Raw genomic sequence first — 25,688 nt, forward strand, 5'->3', positions numbered from 1 at the left:
AGTTCATGCGTCGTTTGAGGCCTACGATACGTGGTCCAATAGCCCCTTTGACCTTTAACAACCTGACTGAGTGTGTGACAGCAGCCTTGCAAACTGAGGCTCATGTTGAGGGGAATGAGAAGAAGAACACAAGCAGAGGAAGAGGAAATGACCGAAAGATGACCAAGAAGAATCAAGGACAGTGGTCCCAAGGACAACAATTTAGTGGGGGTAGCACTAGTAGTGGTTCATCTGGAAAGACTCGTAGTGGACCATACGGGTGTTTCATTTATGGTCAGCAAGGTCATAAGAAGAAAGATTGCCCGCAACGACAACAAAGATTTCAAGCATCTCATGGAGGACCCATAGGGAGCTATGTAGAGTCTACTCCTTTTCATGGACAGCCCAGGACAAACCAGTCTCAGTCTTCGTCCTATAGTTTCACACCCCAATCGGGCCAGCAGTCTCAGTATCAACATCAGTTCAGGCCACAAGGTTCAGGGTTCAACATGGGATACTCACAAGGTTTCCAATATTCCTCAGGTGTTCCTATTGTGTTGAAATTTTTCTTTATTTGCCTCAACCACCTTTCAGTTACCATGGGATCTTGTCCACCCTCAAACTCAGGCACTTGGATCCGATGAAAGACTTGAAAATGATGACTCTGTCGAGCGGCAGGATCCATCTGTTGAGCGGGAATAGCTCTTAAGGCTTCGAGAAGGGCGTTCATAGGGAATTCAGCTTGTGGAGGTTGGACATTAGCTTGAGGGGCGTCTTCTCCAACCGTTCTCCTTGTCTTCTTTCCTTTTGGAGGCATTTTCTTAGGTCTGAGAACCAAAAGCTAATCAGTTAGTGAGGATTGGATGCTAATAATATAAATATGCCTTATACATATAAATACCAAGATATTTATTACTATTATTATTTAAAATAAATCTAAACTATTTGGTGACACACTCCGAGGTAATTAAACCCGGTGCTCTGATACCATTTTTCTGTCACGACCCGAGCCCTAGGCTGTGGCAGATGTGTAATATCCATAACTTGGGTGGTCAAAGGTCACACTTTGACCCTTGTAGGAAAATAAAGCTTATAAATGATCTTTTTATTTATATTACAAAATACTAATTTAAAAGATATGGATTAACTCCTATATTAATAAGAAAATATTAGTAATAAAATCAGGACCACTCATCAATATAAAAGAACAGTAATATCCCCACAGTTATGTAATCACCAAATAGATAGATTTAATAAGTCAATAAAATACCAAAATAATACCTAGCATCCATCATTTCTCATTTCTAACTAGTACATAGCTAATTTAAGTCATCCAGACCATCCATTTGTTCTTAAATACAAAATCAGTCTCATTAGAAGGTGAAAGAGTAAAATATGACTAAACTAATAACGACATTCCTTTCCCAACGGTACCATCCTCATCCACTAGCATCAAACTGAGTTCCTGGAATGGGAGAAAATAGGGGGGGTGAGCTTATAAAGCCCAGTAGGAAAACAACTAATATCAAAGGACCCTTGGTTTAATAAAATTCCTGCATGGTAAGCTTTATAAAAATAAAATGTCTCATCAACAGTATCAATATGTACAAATAAAATAGAGAGACCACAAATAATCACAAATCAAACGTCAAATGCATATCACACCGTCCACTAGACCCCTAGCTCTCAATACCAAATCATAGAAAACGACATCCAAAACCGGGTAGTCGCATCTGATATCCACCATAAATATCGGGGCTCAGATTTAATTCACTCCCTGTACAGGGAGTCAAAGAGGGTGGTGCAGCAGATTGGTGGGAGACCTTGTCCAGGACAATGGAAACCTTCCCAACACTTGCATTTTTTCTTATCAAGATGGACAAGGAAGATGACTCTAATGAGAGAAGATATAACCTTCCATGTCAGTAATAATTATCTAAAGGATAAAACTAAAGAGCAGTTGGGTAGTTATTTAGTATTATCCCGCATGTGATTTAAATGAAACATGGGGATTGTCCACATTTCATTAACAGTCATATTTGAATCAATCCTAAAAAGAATAACTACTAACCTATACTCCTATAAATAGGGGCAGATTCTATGGAAAAAATGACAACAAGTTTGAGAGTGAATGATCATTATTCAAATTCAAAGATTGTATTCTGTAAACATAATTATCCTTAATAATAAGAACTCGTAGAGTATGTAGATTTTAACTACAAAACCACGTAAAAATATCTAGAGTTGTTATATCTTTTGTTACCTATTAATTTTTTTTGAGTATTTATTACTGAAAGGCTGTTTAATTTTGGTTAATAAAAATTTGCATTAATAACTTTTATAAAATAAATTGTTCAAATAATCATTCAAAAATTAGTTACTAAAATTTAAAAAGAAAAAAAACACTAAAATTTAAATAAAACTAATATTTACATGGCTCTATACGTAACATCCACCTAGTATATATATAAACAAATATAAAGACTTTAGAATGGGAGATCTCGTGGATTGCCCAAATTTAAAAAAAAAATGAAAAAAAAAATATTTTAAGGAAAAAAAAAAACAAAAACAAAAAACTGTCACTGTTAGAATTTGGGATAAGATGAATGGGGTTCCATCTCAAAACCAATTGGCAATGGGAGGAGTAGTCCATTCATCTTATGTATCACAATTTATTTCCACACATTAGCAATGTGGGACTAACTCTAATACACCCTCCTCACGTTTGGGCCTGGAAAGTGTGAGTATAACAAACGACCTTTAAGAGACCACAGGACCAACGTGACATTTAAAAGAATCCCACAAGGCCGAATATTGGGAAATTTGTAGGTGTACAAGTCAAGAAATTTATGGATTTTGAAACAGGTCGAAAACCCCAACACTGGAAATTAGCACACAATGGAGGTTAAAGGGGAGACAGAAGTATCTTTTTGGACCGGCAACACTTTGGCTCACAACAGATCACAAATGACTTTTTTTGGATCGGTAACAGATCACAAGTGGCTCTAATACCATGTTAGAATATGGAATAAGATAAATGGGGTTCCATCTCTAAACTAATTGGCAATGGGAGGAGTAGCCCATTCATCTTATATATCATAATTTATTTCCACACATTAGCAATGTGTGACTAACTCTAATAGTCACAAAAGTGACATGAGCCATCAAATAAAAAATTTTCAAACTTTTACACATATATAAACACATATAAAACTTTCAAAAATTTTAAACTTTTATATATATATACTAGGCGTGGAGTACGTGCCACAGGCACGTAACCCCCATCAAAATCTATGAGTTATAGTCATATATCTTACTTTCATCAATTATATTTAAGCAAATATTAAAAAAAAAATTATATTTAAACAAGCACATAGTTTAGTATAGATTCACTTATTGAAGCTAAGATCACCAATCGTCATGCCTAAATATAAGTTCATATGATTTGCTCTACTATTATCTACTAATAAGCAAAGTGTTGCCTTTGATTTTTTCCCAAATACGTGGACACAGATAAAGGTGACACGTGGACCTGGAAGAACCATCACTCATGAGAATATACTAAGTCTTAGACAAAAAAGGAACACCTCAGGGAAGGTGCCTCCCAGAGGAGAGCATAAGGCACATCTTTACTCTCGGGGAGGCTAGAACCATGCTAAGGTAGTTTCAGGAGGTATAGAGATTACTTGAACAATCACTTCGCATTTAATGTCGCATGGAGGAAGACGTATTGAAACCTCCATAAACGACATGACAGATGGTGTAAGCTCCCTTTTACGGCGATCACACTACAATCGATGAGTCTAGTGACGGCTACATTATGAGGAATCACATCAGTCAAGAAGGGATAAAAGATTATATCCACCTAACTCCTAAGATACCTATGGTATAGTGCATGTATTTCCTATTTTGTATCTGCTGGGGATATGAGCCCCTATGAAGCTAACACAGAAAGACAAGTGATCCATTCCTAGGGATTCCCCTAGGAAAACTCTATAAATACCCCACAAACAGATTGAAAAGGGGTCGAACAATTTGGTTTTAAGGAATCAAAGAGAAAAAATAGGAGAGAAATCCACCAAGAACATTCTCTGTAATAAATATTCTCATTAATACAAAAGACTCGTGGACTAAGGCTCATTAATGCCCCAACCACGTAAAAATCTCCTGCATTAAACTTTCTACAGCTCTTCTTATACATTATTTAATTGGTTGCCAAAAACCTCGGTCAACACAAAGTTTATAAGAAAGAAAAAAATAATAAATAACAAAAAGTTATAAGAAAAATAAATAATAACACAAAAAAGATTACTATAATATATATGCTCGTATAATTTTTTTACACTATTATATATTTACTAATGAACAAATATAAAAAAAAAACATTTAAAAAAAAAAGCAGAACAAAATTGAAAAAAAAAAATAGGAGAAAAAGATAGTTAAAAAATGTAGAAAAAGTTTAAAAATATTTTAAAAGAGAAAATGAAGTAAAAAAAAAATAAGAGAGATTTTTTAAGAAAAAAAAGGACAAAAACATTAATAAATGGTACAGATAAAATAAAACACGTAACTCCAAATATGACTAAAAAAACTACAAATTACTAAGAATCTTATTTAGTTTAAGAAAAGGCTAATTAGCATTTTTTTGCTCCTGAATTTTGACATATATCAAATCATGCCCCCTGAACTTTTTTGGTCGTTAAAAATTTCCCCTGAACTATTGAGATTGTTAGATTTAAGGACTTTTGTCCAATTTTAGTAAAAAATTCTAACATGGATGAAAGTTTAGGGGGCATGATTTAGTACATATCAAAGTTCGAGGGGCATGATTTAGTAGATATCAAAGTCTGGGGAGCATGGTTTAGTACATAAACAATCACTGAAACAGTAAAATTGAAAAAGTCCTTAAATCTAACAATGTCAATAGTTCAAGGAGAATTTTTAACGATCAAAAAAGTTCAAAGGGCATAATTTGGTACATGTCAAAGTTCGAGGGGAAAACAATCCTAATTAGCCTTAAGAAAATACAAAAAAGCAAACTATACAAAAAACCTTACCTAAGCAAGCGATGCGCAACAAGTAAAAAAAATAATAAATATTATATTTTTATTTACTATTTGCCACTTATTTATATAATTAATAAATTTTTTACATTTTATTTATATATTTAATTGAATTTTATATATATTTTTTTATTTTAATAATAAAAAAATACTTTTGTTGACATTTTTACACTTATCTATCAAAAAATTGATTAATTCTACCATAAATGTATTGGAGCACTATTATAATTTTGACCAAATATAATATTAACTCATTTTTTTTAGCTCAAATTATACACCTTCCATTAGAGATGATAAGAATAATGCCAAGGAAAGTGCTAAACATCATAAATGGTGGTATACCATTATTGGTGCATTTCAATATTGGGTCTCACAAATTTTAATTTGGTGAATAATATGAGAAACTGCTAACTAATTATTAAGTGTCATATCTGTATAATATTAGACATCTTAAGATGCCAACTAATAATACTCTATTAAGAATAATAAAAAAAGATAATTCAGAAAAAAAATATTTTACATAAAAAAATCCACAGAAGTTGTTGTAAAAAAAATATACGAAAAAAATTGTAAAAATAATTAACAATCATATTCATAACAAAAAAAATTACATTAAATTTTACAATTGTGCATTAAAGTATAATACTAAAAATTGATGTAAATATATCACAAAGTTTTTCTTTTCACAAAATATAACACAATTTTTACATATCACATTAGAAATGTTCTTGCAAACTTATATATAATAATGAAAAAAAATTAAAATTCTAATCGAACATAATAAAAATATGTACGTATTAATTACGAAAATGTTATGGGATATTTTAAGGTGTCAAACACCACAAAAGGTAGCATACTGTTATTAGTGTATTTCAATATGAAATTTTGTAAATTTTAATTTAATAAATGATTTAGAATTGGTAACTACATAAATATGGTACTGAGGACCTTAAGGTGCCACATAACAATAATAGTACAAAAAATTATTTACCAAAAAAAAAAATACGAAGATCATTCATAACAAGTAAAGAAAAAAATGATAATTGAAACTAATAAAGATATGTACTAATAATGACAATGTTAAAGAGCGCATTGTGGTGCTAAGCACCACAAAATATAACATATTGTTATTAGTGTATTTCAATATCAGTACTTCCCATAAATTTTAATTTAATAAATAATTTTAAAAACTGTTCATCAATTATTATGTATGTGAATCAATATGGTATTGAACACTTTAAAATGTCACATAACAATAGTAATAATAAAATAATTTTAAAAAAATTAAAAAAAAAAAAGTATTATAAAGATTAGTTTTTAAAAAATAAAAAATACACAAAAGATAAAAAAAAAAAAAATTACTAATTAACATAAAAGACCAAAAAATTACTAACATATTATTAAGTATTATATCAACATTAACGTGACAATAATAGCAATAGCAAGTAAAAAAATCATTTACCAAAAATTAAAAATAATTATATAAAAAAAACAAAAACAAATAAAAAAACATAAAGATTAAAAAAAAAAAAAAACCAACCCAAAAAACGACAAAAACAAGTCTTTTATTTTTGTTTTTTATACCTTTCATTCTTCTTTATGTATTGAATGATATAAAATGTGGATTGTTATTCAAAAGTTAAAAAAGAAGTATTCAGTATTAAAAAGTAATAGTAAAAAAATAAATTTTTTCTTACAACAGAAAAATTGAAATAAAATATGAAGGGTAAATACTATTTTGGACCCTGTATTTTGCAAAAGTTACAGATTGGACTCTGTGTATTGTTGAATGACAAAATAGACTCTGTATTTTCTAAAATAGTAAAAATAGGACCCTCAGCTTAATTTTTGACAACTTTTTTTTAATACAACCAAATTGAAGACAATACTTAATACGAACAGATACAAAAAATGTAAACAGTTTTGTCATAGCATTTTTAGATCGGATTATAATTAAACTTTATTTTGATAAAAAATTAATTCAAGGTTTTATTTGTACTATTTTAAAAAATAGGGTCTATTTTGTCATTTAACAAAATACAAGGTCCAATTAGTAACTTTTGTAAAACAGAAAGTCCAAAATAATATTTACCCTAGAATGAAAAATGTAGACCACCAAAATAAAGTTGCTGCTTTGTTTGAAAAAAAAAAAAAAGTTGCTTCTTCTGATGGGAGTTGCACCAATAACGTTGATGCAATGATAGTAGTTTGTTTGTACTTTGTATAAGTATATCCAATCTCCATTTAAGGCCGTGAAAAAATTGATCTCTGTTCATATTTTGACGCCACATGTCATAAATGTAGTGACTTGGCGGTGCAATCTGATGGTGCAGTTCCAAAACTTATCTTTGACTTTGACCAATAATAGCTTAAAGTACTGCTACAGGTCAAATGTCCTAGGTCACCGAGTAAACCAATAGGAAACGTATTTGACTAATTAGTTACACCATTATTATTTTATTGCTAACCAGTTACACCATTATTTTTAATTATTTTGCTGAATGTAACCAAATTAACTAAAAGTTCATCAACATAATTCATACTATAAAACAGTTACACTATAATTGTGCCTACTCCATATTTCCCATGTTCATGCCAACAAGGATAATCAATGTTGCTTCAATATTATCAATCTGATCTTGTTACAATGTTATTGATCCTTTCAACTATATATCCCAGTATGGGGGATAATTTTGTTTCAAGCCACGTGGAAAAAGAAATTGTCATCATATTATAGGTGTTTATTGAACTTAGAAAATTTTTCATCATGCTTGAATGCATAAATAACCTTTTAAATTTTTCATCATGCTTGAATGCATAAATAACCTTTTTTCTTTAAATAATATTACTGACTCTCACCAAAGGAAAAAAATCAAGTAAAGTTTAATCATTAATAATTATTGAATTATCACTAAATTTTAAACAAAATCATGGATTATGTTGGACTCTATGATTTTCTCCAATTATGAATTTATGATCACAAACTTACATCAAGAACTGATATCGAATTCATGTATTATAATTTAAAATATTAACACAACTATATTGAACTACACATAAAATTTATTTTTTAATTTTTTAATCACAAAAATAAAACTAAAATTTGTGTTTTTAAAAATAAAAATACGTTCTATAACCACTTTTATTTTTTAATTCTAAAAACGAAAACAAAAGTGTTTTTATAACTTTATTTTCTTTTTTCTTTTTGATTTTATTTAAATAAAGTTTAAATTCAAGTCTGAGACCGAGGTGGTGGTCTGAGTCTGGAACTAGGGCTGAGGCCGGAGTCCGTGTCCCAATATTCAAATTGCTGTCAGAGTCAAATATATTGATTAAGAAAAAAAAAATATTTTAAAAAATTCTAAAAGTAATTTTTTTTTTCAAAATTTTTAATTTTGATTCTTAATTAAAAAATAAAAAAATAAAAATAATTTTACAAAATATATTTTAGAAAAATTTCATGTTTTAATTAAAAAAACAACTAATTGGTAAAGTGTTACAAAGACACTCTTAATTTATATATATATATATATGGAACACTTCTTAATGGATATTATCAATGAGTACTAAATAAATTTAACTAAAAATATTAATTTTATAAATATTAAGTCATTAGATTTTGATCCGATGGTGAATAATAAAAGAGAAATTTGAATTTCTACGCTTAAATTAGCTACTTAATTAAAAAAAAAAAATCAAAAATTACATCTTTTAACATTATATCAATAATAAGTTTATATGAAAAATATTTAAATAAAACTCAATATTTTTTTATCATTTTTTTTGCCGATTTTTATTATTATTATTTTTGTTAATTCCATTTTTGGCATATTTAATTGACAAAAATATTTTATTATTTAATGTATATTTCGGCTGGCATATATTGATTTGGTTTCCATATTTGTGTAAATCAAACTTGAAAGGAAAGTTGTCTAGCTTTCCTATTTTTGGAAAAAAGGTAAAAATGGTAAGTTTGGTTACCCATTTCGTTTTTTATCTAACCAGCTGTTATTCTGATCTTGTGTTGAGTTTCCCATTTTCTAAGATCAGGTTTCTTGAAGAGAAAACCGGAGCTAGACTTTCCTTTTCTATAAAAGGAAAGTTGTAGTTCGCCCACGATTACGTATGTACAGAAACGGAAATTCCTGGACTGATTGAAGATTTATTTTAGGGAAGTTTCTAGTGGGTTGAGGTCTTGTTCAGACCGAATGTAAGCTGTCTATGAGATGTATATTCATTATAAATACATCTTATAGCTGCTAGGTTTTGTATCTCTTTCATACACTTAGAATTGCTTTCATATCTTAAGGAAAGAGTGTCTTTGTTTAGTACCTCTCTTGGTACCTCTCTTGTATCTTTGAATTTCATTCATATCTTTAGAAAAGAGAGTCTTTGATTTGTAGAGAAGAGTTGTTCTACTCTTACTCTGTTTATTTGTTGTTTGTATTGTCTTGAGTCTGTATTCAAGTCTACAACGAAGAAGAACATCAGTGCACCTTCGGGAGAAGGGTATTTACAAGCTTTCGGGAGATTGCTTTTGAAGTCTTGCATCGGGAGGATACAAGCACACAACCTTCGGGAGATGGTTGTATAGGCTTTCGGGAGATAGCCTTTAAGCCTTGAATCGGGAGGATTCAAGCACTCTTCAAGGTGATCGAAGGGAGTTCGAGCACTTGGAGTTTTATCAAGATTCGGTTAGTAGGTGGAATACATCAAGCTTGCGGCATACAATAAGAGGGAGTCTATTTATGCATAAGTCAATTACTTTGTATTTTTGATACCGATCTAATGAATCTTATCTCTGGTCGTGGCCCCGTGGACTAGTAACAATCTGAAAGGATTGTTGAAACCACGTACAAAAATCTTGTGTGTTTTTACTTTTATGCAATCGTTTGTTTTTCTGGGTTTCTCTGGAGTTACGAGTTGCATTCGTAACTACGTAAAATCGTTTTCGCACGCTTTATTATTCCGCATTTAATTAATCATTTAATTAAATAATCAAACTGGGAATATTAAAATACGGAATTTCAATTGGTATCGTGAGCAAGTCACTAAATTCTTAGTGAGATCTTGAGGTTATTCCGTTTAACTTGTTTTCAGTGTGAGATGTCTTTGTTTGCAGAAGGAAGTTCCATCTCTAGACCTCCTCTATTGAATGAGTCGAATTATCCTTATTGGAAGGTCAGGATGAGAGCTTTCATCAAATCGCAAGATGAGAAAGCATGGAGAGCTATTCTTACAGGGTGGTCTCAACCTACTGAAAATGATGAAAAAGGTAATACTCAGGTAAAATCTGAACTCAGTTGGACCACTGAAGATGAAAAAGCATGCAGTTATAATAATAAGGCTTTACATGCTATTTTTAATGGTGTTGGTGAAGGTTTTATTAAATTAATCTCATCTTGTGAATGCAAAAGAAGCATGGGAAATCCTTCAAATTCAATTTGAAGTCGCGATGTGAAGAGATCACGATTTACCATGCTTCAAACTAGATTTGATGAATTGAGAATGTCAGATACTGAAACTTTAAATGATTTCTATGAAAGATTATCTGACATCTCTAATGAGTTTTTTGCCTTGGGAGAAAAACTAGATGAATCTGTCTTGGTTCGAAAAATTGTTCGAGTTCTTCCTGACAGGTTTGATACAAAATTGCTTGCAATGGAAGAGGCGAAAGATTTTGGCAAAATGAAGGTTGAGGAACTCATGGGATCTTTAAGAACCTTTGAGTTGAATCAACAAATCAAGAAAAAGAGTAAGCAAAATCTCTCGAATGAGAAAAGCAAAGGTATTGCCTTTAATGCTTCTGAAAATATTGTTTCTGATGATGAAAATGATGATGAAATGGTTCTATTGGCAAAAAATTTCCAAAAATTCATGAAATCTGGTGGAAATAAAAAGTTCTTTTCAAAGAACCCAAAAGGTAACATTTCTGGTAACAATCCCTCTAAACCTTTTCCATCTAACAATAAAAAAGGTATTAAATGCAGAGAATGTGAAGGTTTTGGTCACACTCAATCTGAATGTGCTAATACCTTAAAGAAAAATAAAAAGGGATTGAATGTTACTTGGAGTGATGATTCTGAGAGTAGTGAGGATGAAAAAGAAAAAGTTGTCCTAACAAGTGTTTTGTCAAGAAATTTGCAGGAAAAAGGAAAAAGCATTTGCTTGAACAATATCCTGATCAATGACAACAAGGAAGAATCCAGATCCGAATCAGATGAGTCAGAAATTGATGAGGATTCCATGATTGAATCCTACAAGGTAATGTTTGGTAAGTGGTTGGAAACTAGTCGAAAATCGCTCCCTGGTTAAAGATAATAAAATTTTGTGTAACAACATTAATGAGTTGGAAGATAAACTCAAATGTTGTGAATCTGAATTGTCTTTAAAAGAGTCAAAAATTATTTCTTTAACCAAGGAAATTGATAACATTAAAAAGAATGTTAAAATGCTAAATCCAGGTTCCACCATCTTTGAAAAAATTCAAAAATCGGCCAAACCAATCATGTCAATGGGTTATGTTCCAAATCAACCTGTGTCTAATACCACTAATAGTTTTGTTTCTGGAAGAACTGTTTCTACCTCGCATGTTTCTGTCTCGCCAGCAAAGCACTCTGCTGTTACAGAAAAGAAGCAGCACGGTAAGTTTGACAATTTCAAAGGGAAAGGAAGACGTTTCATTCCTATTTGCCATTTTTTTGGAGTAAAAGGTCACATTCGACCTAAATGCATAACCATGCATAACATGTTTAAATCTAATTACATTGGAAATAAACATGTTTTACAAAAACAAAAATGGGTTGTCAAAAATAAATGCTTGGTAGGTTCTACTTGTTTTAAAACTGTTGCTTCTAACATGTGGTATTTTGATAGTGGTTGTTCCAAACACATGACAGGTGAAAAAGAATTTCTTGTGAACATAAGACCAATGCACTGTGGAGAAGTTACATTTGGTAACGGTCTTACTGGTAAAGTCATAGGAATGGGAACTCTCAAGTTCGAAGGGCTTCCTAAACTAAAAAATGTCATGTTGGTTGAAGGACTAAAAGCTAATCTACTTAGCATTAGTCGATTTGTGATCGTGGATTATCTTCGTGAGCTTTGATAGCAATCATTGCTATGTATATAATATTCTTGATGAAATTGTGTTACAAGGGCTGCGATCTAGTGATAATTGTTATACTCTCACTACGCATGCCACTTGTCATTCTGTCATTGAAAATGTTACTGACCTATGGCATGAAAAACTTGGTCACATTCACTTTAAAAATCTGAAAAAATTATCTCGTTTCGTGGATTGTTCGAGGATTACCTAAATTAGGTAAAGAGTCATTGGGAAAATGTGGTCCATGCCGCTAGGTAAGCAATCGAAAATTTCTCACAAGAGTGTCCCAGATGTGAATACTTCTAGAGTTCTCGAACTCTTGCACATGGACTTAATGGGTCCAATCCAGGTAGAAAGCTTAAATGGTAAAAGGTATATTTTTGTTTGTGTTGATGATTTTTCTCGATTCTCATGGGTGGATTTTTTGAGAGAAAAATCGGATACTTTTGAAGCTTTCCAAACTCGTGTTTGAAATTACGAGTTGAAAAAGATTGTAACATTGGCAAAATTGTTAGGATTAGGAGTGATCATGGTAAGGAATTTGAAAATACCATATATGATGAATTTTGTAAAGCTAACGGTATTTCTCATGAATTTTCTGCTCCTAAAACTCCTCCACAAAATGGAGTGGTTGAAAGAAAGAATCGTACTCTAACGTAAATGGCTAGAGTAATGTTGAATAGCAAGAAGCTCACAAAGCGCCTTTGGGCCGAAGCCATTAACACCGCCCGCTATACCATCAACGCAGTATTCTTGCGCCCGTGTACTCACAAAACACCATATGAAATCTGGAAAGGTAAGAAACCAAATGTAAGTCACTTTCATGTGTTCGGATGTAAGTGTTATATTTTACGAGATCGTGATTACATTGGTAAATTTGATTCTAAAAGTGATGAAGGTGTTTTCTTAGGATATTCCACAAATAGTAGGGCATATCGTGTGTATAACATGAGAACCCAAACCGTTATGGAATCTCGCTAATGTTGTTGTTGATGATCTAAAAGATTTTTCCGAGTTTTCCACGGAAGAACAGATTGAAGATTTGCTTGAAAAGCCCGTCGTCGAGGAAAAGGAACCCGACGAAGCTTCGAAGCGATCGTCGAGGTTACCGTGCAGAATCTCGTTGCTACGTAAAATCCAACAACAAAAGAAACCGAGTATCCTTTAAATTCAATCACCGATCCAATACGAGGGAACCATCCTCCGGGGTTAAAAAGAATCATCCTTCGCATCTCATCCTTGGAAACTTGGATGAGAGCATGGTTACAAGAAGAAAATATGCCAATATAATTCAATTTTTATGTTTTATTTCTTCTTTAGAACCTAAATCTGTAAAAGAAGCTTTAATGGATGAAGATTGGTTTTTAGCTATGCAGATGAGCTTCATCAGTTTGTTCGAAACAAAGTCTGGAAAATGATTCCAAGACCACCGTTTGTGAACATCATTGGAACCAAGTGGATCTTCAAAAATAAGAGTGATGAGTTTGGCACTATCATTCGAAACAAGGCAAGGTTGGTCGCCCAAGGATACACTCACGTTGAGGGTGTTGACTTTGATGAAACAGTTGCTCCAAAGAGCTAGACCGGAATCGATCGAGTTACTTCTTTCCATAGCTTGCATTCTTGGTATTAAATTGTATCAAATGGATGTCAAATCCGCTTTTTGAATGGGCCGTTAAAAGAAGAAGTGTATGTGGAACAACCTAAAGGGTTTGAGGATCCACATTTTCCTGATCATGTTTATAAGTTAGACAAGGCATTGTATGGTCTAAAACAAGCACCACGTGCTTGGTATGAGCGTCTAACTGAATTCTTGCTTTCTCATGATTACAAGAGAGGAAATGTTGATAAAACACTTTTCATCAAAAACATTAATTCTGATGTGATTGTTGCTCAAATATATGTTGATGATATTGTGTTTGGCTCTACCTCTAACTCTGAAGTGCAGGTTTTTGTTTCCCAAATGCAAAAGGAGTTCGAAATGAGTATGGTAGGTGAACTCACTTATTTTCTCGGTCTTCAAGTGAAGCAATCAGATGAGGGAACTTTTGTCACTCAAAGCAAGTATGCAAAGAATTTGGTGAAAAAGTTTGGCCTTGAGAAAGCCAAACATACCAACACTCCCATGAGCACAACTTTGAAATTAAGCAAAGATGAACAAGGAGTAAAGGTAGATCAAACCTTGTATCGAAGTATGATAGGAAGTTTGCTTTATCTTACTGCTAGTCGTCCTGATATTTGCTATAGTGTTGGTGTTTGTGCACGTTATCAGGCTAATCCCACGGAATCCCATCTTTCTGCTGTGAAAAGAATAATTCGCTATGTAAATAGCACTATTGATTTTGGGATTTGGTTTTCAAAAGACACTAATTCTAACCTTGTTTGCTTTAGTGATGCTGATTGGGCAGGTAATGCTGATGATAGAAAAAGTACTAGTGGTGGATGTTTCTATCTTGGAAACAATTTGGTTTCATGGCATAGCAAGAAGCAAAACTCAATCTCTCTGTCCACAAAGCAGTAGGCCGAGTACATTCTTTGCGGGTAGTTGTTGTACCCAATTGTTATGGATGAAACAAATGATGGCAGATTATGGGTTTGATTTGAAAACTTTAACCATTTTTTGTGATAACACTAGTGCTATAAACATTTCTAAGAATCCTGTTCAACACTCTCGCACTAAGCACATAGACATTCGTCATCACTTTATTAGAGAGCTTGTGGAAAATAAAATTCTTGTCTTAGAATATGTTGAAACTAGCAAACAAATTGCAGATATTTTTACTAAAGCTCTTGACTCGGTCCGATTTATTTCTCTAAGGAAATCCTTAGGGGTTTGTACTGTTTAATGCTTTTATTTTTCCATAGTCCTTGATATTTGAGTTGTCTTAGAGTTCATAATGTCTTGTCTTTGTCCTAGAAGAAAATTTCAACCTTATAAGAATTTCAGTCATTATTTTATTGCTAATGTTGTAATATTATGATGTCATACAGGTTTGTCAGGAAAATTGTCCACTCCTCACAGGAATATTCAGGTTCATCAAACAGTGTTATGTAAGCTACCTTTTTCGAATGTTGTTGTTCAAAAACTGTGTGTTCAAGCTCCATTGGATGAATAGAGCTACCTATCTCAATGTGTGAAAGCCATCTCTGAGTAAGTTGGAACTATGTAATTGGGAGTTATGTAGAAGATACGCTACCATTGAAAAGGGCTACCATTGAGGTAGTGTGACAGCGTCTCCTATGGGTACAATTTATCAGAAAAAAGTCTTTTTGACAACTTGGGCAATGTTCCCTGCTTACACTTTCACACACTAATGCTTGACACAGTTTGTGGTAAAATGTGTTTATTCTCGAAAATGGTGTTATAAAGCTATTACATACTGTTTGATGTGCTTTAATATTCTTGGTGATGGAGTCAATTTTCCTGTGAACCGGTATGACCTCATTCTATTACTTCATTAGTTTGATAAAATAATTTCTGATTATTCTTATGAGTTTGATTTTTTCATCAGGGACAAAGACAAATGGACATTGTGAATTCTAGTTGCAAAAATATCAAGGTTATTTTATTTTTCTGTCTTTTAATTAAAAAAAAAAAAAATAAATAAATAAAAAAAAAAAAGGTTCGTGATCGAGTTGTCAAGTGAGCTTTGTTAAAAATTTTTGTTATTTTTTTTGTTATGTTTCATTATGTTCTTAGACACAATTTTTGCTCTTAAGTGGTGATTAGTGCTTTTTGTGTCTTGGTGTGTTCTCTTGTTTATTATTTGCATTTTTTCTTTGGGGGGCATTTTTTGAAAAAATAAAAGAAAAAGGGGGGCATATTTTTTCGAATTCATTTTCGAATCCTTGTATGTTTTTTTTTTTCTTTTATTTTTTATTTTATGGAAACATGCTTTAATTGTATTTATTTATTTAGAATGTTTCCTTTATTTGTGGAGATTTGGTCTTTTTGGTGTATATAGGAAACTTGTTCTTAAATAATTAATTTTATTTTTGGTTTCCTTGTTGGTGGCATTTTCGGATTTGGTGGGGTTATTATTTCTTGGATTTTGTGGGAAGATATGGTTTCCTTTTTTCATTTAAGGAAACATTGACCACATTTGAAAAAAACTTTCTTTGGTTTCCTTTTTTTTCCTTCCACACGTGGGTCAAAGGTAAGGAAGTTACCTTCCTTTTTCAGTTTTTTTTATTTATTTGGGCATTTAAAAATTGAAAGTTATATATTCTCAACTTCCCTTAATCCCACGATCACCACTTTCTCTTCTCTTTTTATCTTTTTTCAAAGGTCTAACATTGTTCAAAGTGTAAGAGGGATTGTGTTCTAGGGTTTCAAAGAAAAAATGGCCAAAACTAAGAATGCCCAACCATCCAAGAAGCCCACTCGTGGATCTGCGTCTGCTTCACCGGTGTCTCCGCCTGCGCCGCCTGCACCAGCAACCGGAGCTTCTGGTTCGTCTTCTGCTCCAACGAAGTCTGCCAAGAAATCGAAGACCCAAGCTCGAAAATCAGTGGCAAAATTCTCATCTCCTCTTGTTGGTGCCTCTCCTATTGCTTCTCCAACACCTGGGTTGGGTGATCATGATGAATCCCATTCATCCGATCACACATTGTCGAAGTCCTCTTCTTCGAATGGTGCTCCTAATGTCGACCAAGCTTTGGTGACTTTGCCCACGGTGAGTTCTCGAACAAGGTCCAAGGTTTCCACTCCTTCAAAACCTGAAGTGGTTAAACCTAAAATTGCATCCAAAGGGAAAAAGGTGGTTTCTTCATCTTCGAAGGCCAAAAATCTCAAGGAGAATCCCCCTTCGGTCTCTTCCTCGGATTCTGAACCAGAAGAAAGTGAGGAGGATCATGATTCAGAGGGCTTGTCCGATTCAAGTGAAGAATTTGTGCCCAAAGATCTTCCTGTTGTTGATGATTCTGGATCCGAGAGTGAAGAACCGTAAACCGAGCCCGTCACTACGTAATGCGCTCCGGTGCCTCCCGCTCGTTCCAAAGAAGGACAAAGGAAAAAGGCCCATTGTCTCTAATCCCGTTCTTCCACGTAAAAGAAAGAGGCCCTCTGGTATTTCTCTTGATAACTTCAAGCCTCACTCTCATTATTTTTGTTATAATGATCATGCTAGAGATATGAAATTCTATGAGAATAGGAATTTTACTGTGGAGAAAAATTTTAATGTTATTGCTCATAAGCCTTTTGGAGTGTATAACATGTTGAAAGAAAGACAATGGGTAGATACCTTGATCGGTTTTGATGGGTATGTGGATAGAATTGTGAAGGAATTTTATGCTAACATCACTGATGAGTTTCTCGATGAGGACTCTTTCATGTTTGGCAAAGTTTTTGTCAGAGGACACTGGTATTCCTTCACTGTGAAGGATGTTGCTGAGGCTCTCAATTTGCCTATGGGAATTGAGCCAACTGATGTGGAGTTTGATCGTCAAAAGGTGTTCGGTTATCTCTCTGGTGATGATGAAATTGAACTTTCCGACACCATGCATATGTCTCAACTCACCTATCAACATGCTGCTCTTATGAGGTTTGCCCTATCCAATTGGTTTCCTTGCTCTAATCCGGTAAATGTTTCAAATGAACTTGCTTTCTTTTTGTATAAAGTTTCAATTGGTGCTAAAATTGATTTGGCTGACATGATTTGGGAGCAAATTGTCTCTCTTCGAAAGGGTAAGAAACCTAGGCTCAATCTCATTTTTCCTCACTTAATCTATAAAATTTTATCTGATCAAGAGGAATTGATTCTTGAGAATGAATCAATTGAGATGCCCGTCGTTGGAACCACTTTCAAAATTCCCGAGAAGCCTCCTCAAGGAAAAGTTTGCTCAAAGAAAGGCTCGGTCCGCTTCCCCGGTCTTACGAATGATCCCCGTCGTCGGATTCGCTTCCACTTCGCTCCCGCAAATGGCAGAATTCAACTTGCGTTTGGGAAGAATGGAGACCAGTCAGGCCTTGCTTCTTAGGAAGATGGACAGCATCATGAAATACTTCCGACCCAATGATGATGAATAAGTGGTTCAATCTTTTATCTTTTGCTTTTTATTAATGTTTATTTGAACTTATGACTTTGTCCATGTTTGTTTTTGTTATCTTTGGCTCCTTGATAGACAAAAAGGGGGAGTAGTCATATTTTTTTTGGATTCATTGAACTTTTTGTTTCAACTCTGGACCCTTGGTTTTAGGGGGAGTTGCTTGTTTGTGGTTTAACACTTTTCCGTTTAAAAAGTTGTTTGTGGTTTAACACTTTTCCATTTAAAAAGTTGTGTTCTTCGGTTTGTAAGCTTTTCCGTCCAAAAAAAAGTTCTATGTTTTATGTGTTAGAGAGCTTTCATGCAGGGGGAGTATTTTCTATACTCTTGTATCTTTAAAAAGCTATTTGCTTTGGTTTCTAACACTTGATGCAGGTTTTCTCATAATAAAATGTTTTGTCAATCAAAGTGCCAAAGGGGGAGATTGTTAATTCCATTTTTGGCATATTTAATTGACAAAAATATTTTATTATTTAATGTATATTTCTTTGGCATATATTGATTTGGTTTCCATATTTGTGTAAATCAAACTTGAAAGGAAAGTTGTCTAGCTTTCCTATTTTTGGAAAAAAGGTAAAACTGGTAAGTTTGGTTACCAATTTCGTTTGTTATCTAACCAAATTATTATTCTGATCTTGTGTTGAGTTTCCCATTTTCTAAGATCAGGTTTCTTGAAGAGAAAACCGGAGCTAGACTTTCCTTTTCTATAAAAGGAAAGTTGTAGTTACTGCCCACGATTCTGTATGTACAGAAACGGAAATTCCTGGACTGATTGAAGATTTATTTTAGGGAAGTTTCTAGTGGGTTGAGGTCTTGTTCAGACCGAATGTAAGCTGTCTATGAGATGTATATTCATTATAAATACATCTTATAGCTGCTAGGTTTTGTATCTCTTTCATACACTTAGAATTGCTTTCATATCTTAAGGAAAGAGTGTCTTTGTTTAGTACCTCTCTTGGTACCTCTCTTGTATCTTTGAATTTCATTCATATCTTTAGAAAAGAGAGTCTTTGATTTGTAGAGAAGAGTTGTTCTACTCTTACTCTGTTTATTTGTTGTTTGTATTGTCTTGAGTCTGTATTCAAGTCTACAACGAAGAAGAACATCAGTGCACCTTCGGGAGAAGGGTATTTACAAGCTTTCGGGAGATTGCTTTTGAAGTCTTGCATCGGGAGGATACAAGCACACAACCTTCGGGAGATGGTTGTATAGGCTTTCGGGAGATAGCCTTTAAGCCTTGAATCGGGAGGATTCAAGCACTCTTCAAGGTGATCGAAGGGAGTTCGAGCACTTGGAGTTTTATCAAGATTCGGTTAGTAGGTGGAATACATCAAGCTTGCGGCATACAATAAGAGGGAGTCTATTTATGCATAAGTCAATTACTTTGTATTTTTGATACCGATCTAATGAATCTTATCTCTGGGTTTCTCTGGAGTTACAGAGTTGCATTCTGTAACTACAGAAAACTGTTTTCAGTACCAGTTTTATTATTCCGCATTTAATTAATCATTTAATTAAATAATCAAACTGGGAATATTAAAATACGGAATTTCAATTTTTTCAGCCGATGAAACAACCTCAACCCATATAATGAAAAAAATGAGAAATTTTTGTAATTAAATTAAAAAATTAAGTATAAAAATTCAATTTTTTTTAATATTACCTATTCATGGTAATATTCATTAAAAGTACACCCATATAAATATATATATAGATGAGAAGTCGTGTAAGAACAAATTAATATATCATACTATCATGACATAATTATTTTGGCCGTTTGAAAATCATCAATTAACTATTTTGGTTTACTTCTTTAGTTTATACTCAATCTGTTATTAGGTATATATATACATGGCCTAACAAGCTTAATTACGTCATCCGAGTTTACATTTTTTTCAATATACTCAAGTAAACAAAATAAACACAAACTAAGACTTTTCTAATATCCCTAACACTTGCCAACCAATTGTGTATCACTTCGAAGGAGCGAAAATTGACTTTCTGTAATGGCTTGTCCAAACAAACAAACTTCTGTGTTAGCTTTTTGTGTGTTTTGTTTGGTGGAAACTGACTTGTTATTAGAACCACACAAAATCAAACATGAAGACTACTACGTACTTAAATATAAGTATGTTTGGGATGTACAATCCCAAGTCATTTCCCTTCTTATTGGTCTCAAGATATGCCTGAATTGACCACGTATATTTTCCATATGAGTTATGACGTATTTGATACAAAGTCTGATTTGAATTTAAGAAAAGTGGATAAGATATGTATCAATTTTAAGATTGGGAGTTAGGGCATATGAAGCTAAATGTTCATTGAATATTTGTAATTAGTTCACCAAATACAAAGTACACAGCTAACACTAATTAATTAATTAGGCTTTAAATCGATATATATAGTACAATATGAGATCTAATAACTGAACTTGGTTAATCCTTTTTCTCTTCTCCATAGAAAAAAGAAAAGTGATGCTAATAGACAATTAGAGCAAAAATCCAGTTACAACTTACACACCAAATGCATTAGGCATTAATTAGTACAATACAAATTACATTTTAATCGTTGCTACATTTCACCCTATAATCAAAGCTGCATAGATTATTTATCAATATAAGCCGTTGACTTTCTGTCAAACATCAATTTTGCATACAAGTATACTCATATGTTTATAGAAGGAAAAAAAAAAGAAACTGCAAATTCATCTTCCCTTGCCGACATCCTTTGCTAATATAATATATATTTATTAGACAAAAAAATCCACATGTATATGTTATGAAGCGTGGTCGGTAGAGGGAAGAGCCAATGGGCTGATTGGCACGTGGGAAGCCCAAAAGAGAAACCCATCAAAACAATGGGCCGGTGATTAAGGATCCTAAGGCACCTCCGATTTTAACGGTCAAATAAATATATAGCCGTTGAGACGACTCAGCTTTTTTAAATGTTCAAATAAATATGCCTGACAACACTGAACAGTGTAACGCATTAAACAATTAATAGAACATGAACAAGTAAGCACCTGCGGTTGGGTTCTCTAGGAAGATTAATTAAGCAAATTTAGTTCTTTTTTCTTTTCTTAATTTAATTTGAGATTAAAAATCATTAAACCCCACATAAAAAAAACATTTGGATTAGTAGAAAGAACATGTCTTTTTTGGTCATTTGGTGTCCATTATTAATTAATCTAAGTTAATGGCATTTTTGGAAATGGCGAAATAACAACTCTCATTGGAATTTTGGGGTTGTAGCTTAGTTTATTATCTGCACGAGCATGGTTATCCACACTAATCGTATTCAGTACATTTAATAAGTCAAGCTTTATAATTGATTAGTAATATTTTTTTAAAATTATTTTTTTTAAAGTTATATGAGATTCGATACTTAATTACCAGTATGACATCGAGTATATTATTTGTCCGAATTATTATGAGGCACCCTCCGTGTCCCACACTTTCTATAGGTGGCGCTTCACGATTAGTTAGCGATATTTTCTGAAAGTTAATTTTTAAATTATATGGGATCTGATACTTAATTACACCATATAATAATATTACACTAAGAAAAATATTAAACACTAATAATATCCACACTTTCTATAGGTGGCGCTTCACGATTAGTTAGCGATATTTTTTGAAAGTTGATTTTTAAATTATAAGGGATTTGATACTTAATTACACCAATAATAGTATTATACTAAGAAAAATATTAAACACTAATAATATATTTTAGCAATTTTCTTATCTACCCCAAGTCTTACTCTAGAAAAGGACAACAAGCTTTTACTACCGACTCTACGGCTTTATAAGTTACAATGAATGAGAAAAACAAATCAAAACAAAACAAAAAAGAAATAGAAGGCTCTTAGGTTCTTATCATAAATGCAATTCTTTATGAAAGTAAACCAAGTTATTTGTAGCTTTATGTCCATGGACTTTTTGCGTTTGTAGGCACATAATGTAGCTAGACTTTTCTTTGTATGAGAGGCTCCCGAAAATTGTGACTTTGTGAAAAAGTAACTATTATTAGACCCATCCAATTAATCACTTTCATTATGCACAACCAGTTAGTGCAGCCTTTGAAATTGAACCATTACTAAACACTGTAACTATTAAGTTATTCACTAGTTGGGAAACCATCATAGATTCACCATCGATAATGGCACATCTGATATTGAATAAAAATATGTAAAATATAAATCATCATTACATTACCATATAGGATTAAAAGTTGGCTAACTTTGAAGCTAAGTCTCGGCTAATTAAGAAGTTTGTCATTGTTCAATTTAGATAGGTCATTTTTGGATTTTAGCAATTTTTTTCTTTAAATGTCATTATTATCAAAATCTCATTTCTTGAACTTCATGTGTTAAAAAAGTTACACTCCACTTGTCACTAGTGGTACGTGGAAGAAAATTGCTCACGTGTCATTTCTTACCTACACGGAGACCCAAAATTTCCCCCCAACTTTTTAATTCTCTTCCTTCATCTTAAGCTGTAATCCAACGGCCTATATTCCATCACTGAAGTTGCGTACTCTTCTTCCTTTATATACAGTTTCTTTCCTCGTTACTAGCACTCTCTCTCTCTCTCTAAAGTTTCAGCTCTGTATTTTGGAACCTTCACCGGAAAAAAAAATAAAAATATTTTAGAAAAACCATGGCGATGTATTCTTCTTCTTCGAGCTCAAGCAACAATTGGTCGCTTTCACTCAAAGTAGTCCTGATTTCAATAGGAGTTTTGTCCATGGCTGTGGCTCTGAAGCTCTCAATTCCGGTGGTAGCGAATTTCTTTTCTTCCGAGATCCCTTCTCTATGGAGCTTCATTCTCTCATGGCTGGAGCCTCCATACCTTTATGTTGTCATAAACTGCATCATTCTCAGCATCGTAGCTTCCTCTAAGCTCCAGCAAAAGGCCGAAGCTCCTCCACCACCGTCTCCGTTGCCGGGTATGATGATTGTCCCGCCAGTGACGGTTGAGACAGTGAAAATCATAGACGGAAACAACGACGTCGTAACCGGAAGAACGGATTACGCGGCGTACACTGGGGTCGTTTTGACTGGATACGGTTACGATCCGACTGAGGCTGCGGCCTCAGCGAAAGTCTCGGCAGCTCAGGTCACGGTAGAGGAGCCTGCTGCATACGAGCCGCCGCAGCAGCCGACGAGAGCAGTTTTGAAAGAGGTGAGTTCTACCAACTCTGATCGGGTTGTGATGAACGGCGGTGATGAGATGGTTGTACCGTCGACGTCGTGGAACGGCCTTCAGAGAAAAGATTCTTCTCAGCTTTGCTTTTCGAATGAGAACGAGAAACCACCGCTTTCATCTCGGTTTGGTAACCGGAAATCTGTCAAAGGCAGTCCCGAAGGTATTTATAGCTGCTTTTTTGATTTTTTTTTTTTATAAGGATATGACTGCTTAGTTTTAGACCATCCTAACTTTCGGTGGTCCGAGTTCACACATGATTAATTTTTCTCAGTGGCAAAAGTGCTATTAAGTGATATAGGTGTTTAATTTTTTTTTTTTTTTTTGAATAGGTGGTAAGTCGCTTAGAGTATCGAAACCGCCGAAGAGGCAGGACACACTGGAGAACACTTGGAAGACGATAACGGAGGGCCGTCCGATACCTTTGACGAGGCATCTGAAGAAATCCGACACGTGGGATTCGCACGCGCGACGGAGCGGTCAAACGACGTCGGAGTTTTCATCCCCTCCTCCAGCGCCAAAGATGAAGAAATCTGAAACATTCAGTGACCGAAACTCGTCGATGACGCAGCTGAGCCCGGCGAGCGGTGGGTCCGGGAAGTTGAGGAAGGAACCGTCGCTGAGTCAGGATGATTTGAATCGGCGAGTGGAAGCGTTCATTAAGAAGTTTAACGAGGAGATGAGACTGCAGAGGCAGGAGTCGTTGAATCAGTACCAAGAGATGATCAGTCGTGGGGCCCACTAGACGCCGTTAAAAGAGGCGAGGAGCGTGTTCTCAATGCCCATCATCATCGAGATGACCAAGTTGATCCTCATCTTGAGAGATGACCACGTGTCATGTTTTGATTCGTTGTTCATACTTTCTTTTCCATTCCCCGGAAAAGGAAAAAAAAAGAATATATATATGTTTGATGATTTGGAAGAACATAGGGTGTCAGTATAGTAATTAACCAAAGTTGTAGAATGCGAAAAAGACATAAATGTAAACGGTAAAGTTTTGATTTTTTTTTTGTTCATTTGGTTGTATATTTAGCATATTGCTAATTGATTTTCATTTTCCCTCTGAACTCGAAATTAAGTTTTTTTATTTTTTATTTATTGAGAGATATGAATTGTGTGGTTAACAATGTTGAAAATGATTGTGCTTTTGTAGCTTATAGTTTGTTTATTTGTTTTTTTTTTTTTTATTTGAATAAAGTAATGCTGTGAAATTTTCAGAAAGAAATATGAAAATAGCGACCTATAATGCAAGATAGACCAGTACATGTTAGGCAGATTCGATAAGATGCAATGTGGCCAAGAAAATGTGAAAATAGGCGGCTTATAAGTGCCATTAATAATGTTGAAGATTTTCATGTCTTTGTCTATTGCCCACTCCAACCTCACATAACACTAGTAATAATGTAGTTTACCCAGAATGCAGTTTTTTAGGCTTTTCAGCATAAACTTTCTTGACGAGGGGATTTAACAATATAGGAATACATCTTCAAATTTTATCTAGAAAATGTTGCAAATACACTAGTAATAATGTAGTTTACCCAATATAGTAATAATAAACTTTCTTGAAGAGGGGATTTAACAATATAGTAATACATCTTAAATTTTTATCTAGAAAATGTTGTAGTTTACCAAGAATGCAGATTTTTAGGCTTTTCAGCATAAACTTTCTTGAAGAGGGGATTTAACAATATAGTAATACATCTTAAAAATTTTATCTGGAAAATGTTGCAAATACACTAATAATAATGTAGTTTACCCAGAATGCAGAATTTTAGGCTTTTCGGCATAAACTTTCTTAAAGAGGGGATTTTTATTTATTTATTTATTTTTTTGTGGAAATGAAATAGCAATTTTATTCAAATTTAGCATTATGAGTACAAAAGGCCTTGAAGATCAGGCAGAATATTCTGTATGTGAATGCTACAACCAGATAAGAATCGAGAATGCCTAGCAACGTAGTGGGCAACTCGATTAACTGATCGTCTAACAAAATGCAAAGAAACATTAGGGAGATTTAAGAGTAAACTTAAAGAGGGGATTTAACAATATAGTAATACATCTTTAAATTTTATCTAGAAAATGTTGCAAATACCCATTTAAGTAATGTCTTCTTAAAAAAAATGATATTTTTATAGTACTTATTAAGTATATTCTCTTTTAAAATTTTAAATAAAAATTATTATGCGTATTTATAGATAGGTGACATATGTATATATAAGTTGTTATATCTGAAATTCGGCTACACTTTAGAAGTTAATACGAGTCTAACACAAAGAATACGAAATAATT

General features: G+C 33.4%; 1 protein-coding gene across 1 annotated transcript; it reads left to right on the forward strand.

Annotated features, from left to right (window-relative positions):
* Positions 1-22,556: 22,556 nt before the first annotated feature.
* On the forward strand, positions 22,557-24,535 carry LOC115725373 (uncharacterized). The gene is made up of 2 exons (XM_030654873.2): positions 22,557-23,562; positions 23,732-24,535. Exons 1-2 carry the CDS (start codon positions 22,854-22,856, stop codon positions 24,142-24,144), a joined length of 1,122 nt encoding a protein of 373 aa, XP_030510733.1. The 5' UTR covers positions 22,557-22,853; the 3' UTR covers positions 24,145-24,535.
* The last annotated feature ends 1,153 nt before the right edge of the window (positions 24,536-25,688 follow it).

Source organism: Cannabis sativa, chromosome 6 (genome assembly GCF_029168945.1).
Source record: "Cannabis sativa cultivar Pink pepper isolate KNU-18-1 chromosome 6, ASM2916894v1, whole genome shotgun sequence".
In the NCBI taxonomy this organism is placed as follows: Eukaryota; Viridiplantae; Streptophyta; class Magnoliopsida; order Rosales; family Cannabaceae; genus Cannabis; species Cannabis sativa.